The sequence below is a fragment of the Apteryx rowi genome, unplaced genomic scaffold, assembly GCF_003343035.1.
Source record: "Apteryx rowi isolate R43461 unplaced genomic scaffold, aptRow1 scaffold_5, whole genome shotgun sequence".
NCBI classification, from domain to species: domain Eukaryota; kingdom Metazoa; phylum Chordata; class Aves; order Apterygiformes; family Apterygidae; genus Apteryx; species Apteryx rowi.
Genome location: NW_020450760.1, coordinates 1464254 through 1470253, shown reverse-complemented (window position 1 = coordinate 1470253; position 6000 = coordinate 1464254). Strand labels below are relative to the sequence as shown.

Sequence of the window (6000 nt, the reverse complement as noted above, 5' to 3'; positions counted from 1 at the left end):
GATATTCAGAACACGCCTGGATGCAATCCTGTGCAATGTGCTCTAGGTGACCCTGCTTGAGCAGGGGGGTTGGACTAGATGATCTCCAGAGGTCCCTTCCAACCTCAGCAATTCTGTGATTCTGTGATTCTGTCTCAGCAGTGCCCCTGGCAGAGTCAGACAGCACAAATATGCAATTATGCTCCAGAGGAGATCATTACATGCTGATAAAGCCTCCACAGAGCCTACTTAGCGCACACGAGCCCAATCGCCTCCCCGTCATTTACATTAGCAGGTCTGACTTTCTGCTTTGTACCTTCTACCATCACCGATAGCCATTCGGATCCCCTTGCGTCCGCCTTTTCTCCTCTCCTGCCGCTTTCTTTCCTCACTAGTGAAAGTCAGTGTTACATGTGGCAGCCCGACTGGAGACGACCTCCCTTGAGACGGGGACAGGGATGACAAAGGGCGGTGGGGTGGCCAGGAGAAGGAGAGGTGGGATGTCCCTGCAGCTGCTCCTGCCCCCTCACCGCCTCCTATCTCCCCCTGCCCTCTCCCACTGGAGCACCACCGATCTCCAGTGCCAAAGCCACACTCCTCCCCCTCTGCATCCCCTCCAGAACCAGCTTTGTATTTTGCTGTGTTTTCTTTTTTTTTTTCATAAGGAAAAGATGAACCGTATTAACAGCAAAGATTTTTTTTTTTCTTTTCTCTTTTTTCTCTCATAACTCACTTGCCTGAAGCCATTTAATTCAGGCCACTTGAGATTCATCTTCAGGTGGAAGCCAAGCCTGGGAAATGTCAGGCTTGGAGATGCACGTTTCAAAAGCTCTTGTGCAAATATAGACGGTTAGAGTGGGAACTAACCTCAGCGATGGCAGATCCTGTGAGTAAGCCGGGCCATTGCTGCTGGGAATTACAGGCAGGTGCCACCAACGCACTGTCGTGGCCCCAGAGAGCTCCACTGCCATGGCTGGTGAGGACATGTCTGTCTCCCAAATAAACCCTTCTCTCTTTCTTAACTCTCTCTGTGAGGATGTTTCCAGCATGCTGCTGGTGGGTTCGCAGGGGAGAGGAAAGGATGTGCAGATGGAGTCAACCAACCTCAGCAGTGGGAGACCACTGCATTCCCACCCTCAAACCCAAAGGCATGAAACCAGCCAACTTTTTGTGCTAAGCATGCAGTATGCACTTCAGGTGCTCTGGGCAATCCCTTTTCTCCTCTTATCCCATCCTCACGGCCCTGCTGGCTCTGTTTGCTCACTTCACACGGGTTAGAAACACCAAGGGTGAGGGGCTCTCTGCATCGTTCATTAGTGTCTAGTGTATTGAGGTCCCAAACTCAGAAGAAACCACTGAACTTAAAGCTTAGATATGTGGTTGTATATTATTCCTGTCCATCGCCTGCAGGCCTTTACTGCCTTGTCTCTACCTGTGAAGTACGTGTCCTTTACTCATCTTTCCGCCTGGGTGGGTTAAAAGTATCACCTGACCCAAAAAATCCCTTGCACAGGGAGGCCCCAGGAGGAGGGGAGGACTGGGACTCTGCTGAACTGGAAACACACAGAGGCTGTTCCTAGGCAGAGAATCCCCGGATCTGGCCTAAAAAGGCCAAGCGACCCTGCAGCGTGTCCCAGCAAGGGGCCGTCTCTGCGTCTCCCTGCAGAGCGCGGGAAGGAGCGGAAGCGAGGCGCCCGGGGAGGACGTCGGGACGAACGGGACGTGTGAAGCACTTCTCCCAGCTCCCGTCGGCAGCCTGCCGTAACCAGGGCCACCGCCTTCCTCCTCGCTGCTCATTTAGGCCGCGGCAGTGTCAGGCTCTGGAGACGCCTAAGGAACGGCTGCTCCTCGGCCAGGGCCCACGCGTGTCCGTGAGCCGCCCGCACTGCCGCGGGAGCAGCGTCTCCTGTAAGGCAGCGAGGGGCAGACGACCTATTGCACGACTTATCGGGCTGTGTAAAATAACGCACTGCAACACCCACGGGAGCAGGCTGCAGAGGCGCCCGTGCAGCGGCTGCCTCGGCCAGCCGGCGCGGCCGCTCCTCGGGAACAGCCGAAGGCATCGGCACGGGGGCGTCAGTCTCCCAAAGGCCAGGGAGGGCTCCCTCGGTCCCGCGCGACGTTTTCGGTGGGTGGGCGGGCCTGCAGCCCGGCCGGGCGGCTCGCCGCAGCGCTGCTCGCCCCGGCGCAGCCGATGGGCGGCAGCTCTGCCGGCCCCGGTGCCTGCAGCGGTCAGGACTCACCGCGCTGTTACCGTTAGCAGGGCGTTAGGCACGAGCGCGAGGTTTCGGGGAGGTTCTGCCAGGGCCCTGCCTGCGGGAGGCAGCGGTGCCAACGGGCGCGCCGGCGGTGGGAAGGGGCCCGTGGGGAGGCGGCGCGGCGGCATCCGGCCCTCTAGTCCTCGCCCACACCGCTGTCGGGGCGTTGCTCTGCTGTGCGCTGATTTATCCGTTTGCATTAATTAACGCCAGGCTGAATTTCACAGGTGCCCAGGTCCGGGCTGCAGCGGCTGTAAAATCCCACCGGTCGGGTGACCTCAGGAGACCCACGGGACGTGGGGCTCTCCGTTGGCCCGGCCCATACGGCGCCGGGAAGCTGCCGCACGGCTCTCGAGGAGCGTTGCGTTACAGCGGGTTTCCTTGCTTCTCCTAGCTGCCGCGGGCGCTGTGTACAAACGGTGGCTTCCAAACACCAACTTCGAAACTGCTTCCAACTGGGATGAAGGCAGAGTCCCGTGTGCCGGTGATGTGATTCATTTTGACAGGGACAAGGTACCTCTGGCTTTTTTTTGTTTTTTTTTTTCAAAATAGCATTTGGAAAAATTCCTCACCTGCTCATGGAAAATGCACCGGGTCTTTTTACTTTTTTGCTATTCTTGCAGGTTGTCTCGGTGTTTGTCAAGTCTCCCCACCCTGTGAAAGACATGGTAAGGCCGAGCGCTGGGACACTGGGGCGGGCTGGGGGGGGCACGGTTAACGCGGGATCGCAGCCAGCTAAGCGACGCGGTGGTACGGGAGCCCTCCCTCCCACACGGACTTTGGCAGTTTGCTCCTTAGTCCAATCTGACTGCAGAGGAAGCCTCAGCTGGGGCGTGAAGCAAGATTTACAGCAGCCCATGTCAGTCCGTGTTTTTGTGGAAATTAGACTTGGAGACAAAAAGGCTGTTTCTGTGATTAATTTTTCTTTTTAGTTTTGTTTGAAAAAACAACACAAAAAAAACCCAATTTCTGTTGAAAGAAATTTATTTTTTCCTTCCAAGAGGAAAGAAAAAAACCCCCAACTCTATGGGACCGAAACCATTGCAGTAGTTTGTTTAGGAAGCACCAAATCGTGCAGAACAGGGACTAGCCCCAGGCAGAAGCTGAGTGAAGCTGACATAAAAATATTTTCAAATGAAAACAAACTGTTTTGGGGAATTCTAAAGTGTTGCTCGAGAAATTTTCTTTCAAATGCCATTGCTTTTCGTATTTTTCTTCTGCATGGCTGGGACAGGTGTGGTATGACATGCCCCACGCTACGGAAGTACGGTAGAAATGCAGCTCAATGAAATCAGAAACTGGAGGGCGCTACAGGGTCTAGCCAGACCCCTAACGCCGGTAGCCTGTCTCTAGTCGGGAGCAAACCGATGAGGGTTTGCTTATTTTTACCTATCGGTTTTTATCTCCCCGGGCTGCGGGCATCCTCCTGGGGGACGCCTGAACCTTGCTCCGAGCAGCCTGCGCTGGTCCCTCACGGAGCCGGGTGCAGGCGGCCTCCCCAGGCCCCCTCCGACCTCCGGCTTTATTCCGGAGCAAGGAGCGTTTCTTCATGGAAAAGCAGCCGGGGCGAGCTGATTTGCCCGCGCCGTGTAGTGGGGTCCGGCCCCGGCGTTCCCTAATGCGCCGCCTGCCGTCGTGGGCAGCCCCAAGCTGCTCGCCTGGCGGGGCCGAGCCGGCGGCGGGGCTGGCCCTGGCCGTGTCGGGTCGGCGGGGAGGCTGCAGCCCCGCGGTGGTGCCTTTACTCTTTTATCAGCCATCAAATCCCAAGAAGCCCTTGAAATTCGTGCGGTGTGATTTGCTCAGGCTGTCTCCACCACTAATAGTTTTGATGCTTTAATAACGCCCTGCGCCACATTTAACTCCTCTACAAGTATTTGGAGGGGTTACTTTATTTACATGGCATTTTAAATATGAATTTTCGAAGGAAAGAATATACTCAGGAAATACGTACAAATACAGTGTAATAAATGATGTGGAATTTACCCAGAGAAGAAAAGAGCAAAATATCACCCTGGTAGATTTTATTTTACTTACAGATGAATGTATAATATTTCTAAAGTACTTTCATCAGCAGCCTGCAAAGTGCATAATTGCCGAGCGGCGTTATTCATTATAGCCTTAGCCTTCCGAAACCAAGCTGGGGCGCCGCGATTAAAAAGACCCGAGGCTGGCCACGCGCTCGAGCAATGGTGCGGGAGGCGAAACGGCAGCTTTGCAGGGGTGACTTCAGCCACGCGGGTAGGGCTTTCCCGCAGGGGCGACCGGCCGGGCCAGCGCACCCAGCGGCCCCCGACTGCTCCTTCCTGCCGAGCATCGCGGGCGCAAAGGTGCGCAGCAAACCGCTCCTGACGAGTTTCCGAGGGTGATTTTTCTTTTCTTTTCTTTTTTTTTTAAATTTCCTCCCAGCCATCTCTCTCCTGCGCACCGCTGTGCGCCGCTGTCATCAGGTGGCCAGGGTGCTGCCAAGATTAGGGATTAAAAAAAAAAAAAAGAAAAATCAAGCACCTGAGCTGTTCTGCCACTTGTGGGGACGGCATGAAATTTGGCTGCTTGGTCAGGAGAATACAAATTGGTTTTGAGGCTTTACGGTGAGGCAGGGCTGCACCTGCTCCAGCGCTGGCCTCACCACTCCGGAGAATTAATCACTTAAATCAGCAGGAATACATTAAGCTTTGGAGTCGCCATGGAGACGCTATACAGCCTTTGGCCAAAAAAAAGGGAGACTGTTGCTTGCTATAGTATCACAGGATGAAGTTCATAGCTGGCGGGGAGGGACTCGGCTCTCATGGACTTGCATGAGGATGGTGCCCACTGCGGAGCACAGAGGCGCCCAGCAGCACGGAGCCCATCCTTCGGCCTCGCGCTCGCCGGCTGCAGCCAGCCCTCCTCTACCTCGCGGGGCCGTCGTTGGGGCGTGCTCATGCGCAGGCATCGCGGGCCCATATGCAGTTATATACTGACCCAGGGACCAAAACGGGCCACCAAACCCGGTGTGCCATGGTGTGTTTGCTGTGCATGGGAATGGGAGGTGTGCTGGGACTCCAAAATACCCATGTTTGTACTTCCAAACAGGCTGTTTTTTCTGCATTCCCACTGCTATTTCTGTGCATATACATGTGTGTGTATATAAACAAAAGCGAAGTCAGGGCTGGTAGCAGGTTACCATTACAAGAAAATCCTTTTTTAGTTTCTGTTTTGGTAGAAATTTTCTGCCAGGCCAACTTTTGAAGGAGAAAGTGGGAGTTTGGTGGTGGTGGGGGAAAGGAGCTGGCATGTGAAATTCTCAGCCCGGATTGTCTGGGAGTTCCTAAGAACGATACTGGAGCAGGATATTGCTTTGGTGATGCTAAGGAGGAAAGAAAATAATTCTTGGGAGCTGCCGATGCCTCTCTTCCGGAGAAGGCAACGGATGAGCGCTGTGTGCATGGTGCAGGCGTTGCAAGCACAGCTTGGCGTTGCTTGCGCGTGTGCATGCATGGACAGGGCTAGGAGCATGCAGCGAGATTATGGCTGTCGCTGTCTGTTTTCGCTGCCCCGTGTTTGACTTAGAGCAGATCCTGTGGAAGAAAGTGTTCAGCCCGTTCGGCAGCAGCTTGTAGCTGGGAGGAAGGGAGAAAAAACATGCTCCCCTTCATCAGATGGGATCTGAAAAATAGGAAGTGATTTTATCCCTGCGGCATTAAAAAAAAGTGTTATCCAAATCCTTGCTTGGTGCTGCCTGGAAATCTGCAGTTCTGCGTCTCCCTGGAGCAGCCTCCTACCT

General features: G+C 54.6%; 1 protein-coding gene across 1 annotated transcript in view; it reads left to right on the top strand.

Annotated features, from left to right (window-relative positions):
* The window catches only part of AMN (amnion associated transmembrane protein), a 30698-nt gene that overhangs the window by 2277 nt on the left and 22421 nt on the right, over nucleotides 1-6000 (top strand). The window contains exons 2-3 of the mRNA XM_026079445.1: nucleotides 2632-2750; nucleotides 2861-2905. Of these exons, the coding sequence (XP_025935230.1) occupies nucleotides 2632-2750; nucleotides 2861-2905 (164 nt within the window). The remainder of the gene's footprint in view (nucleotides 1-2631; nucleotides 2751-2860; nucleotides 2906-6000) is intronic.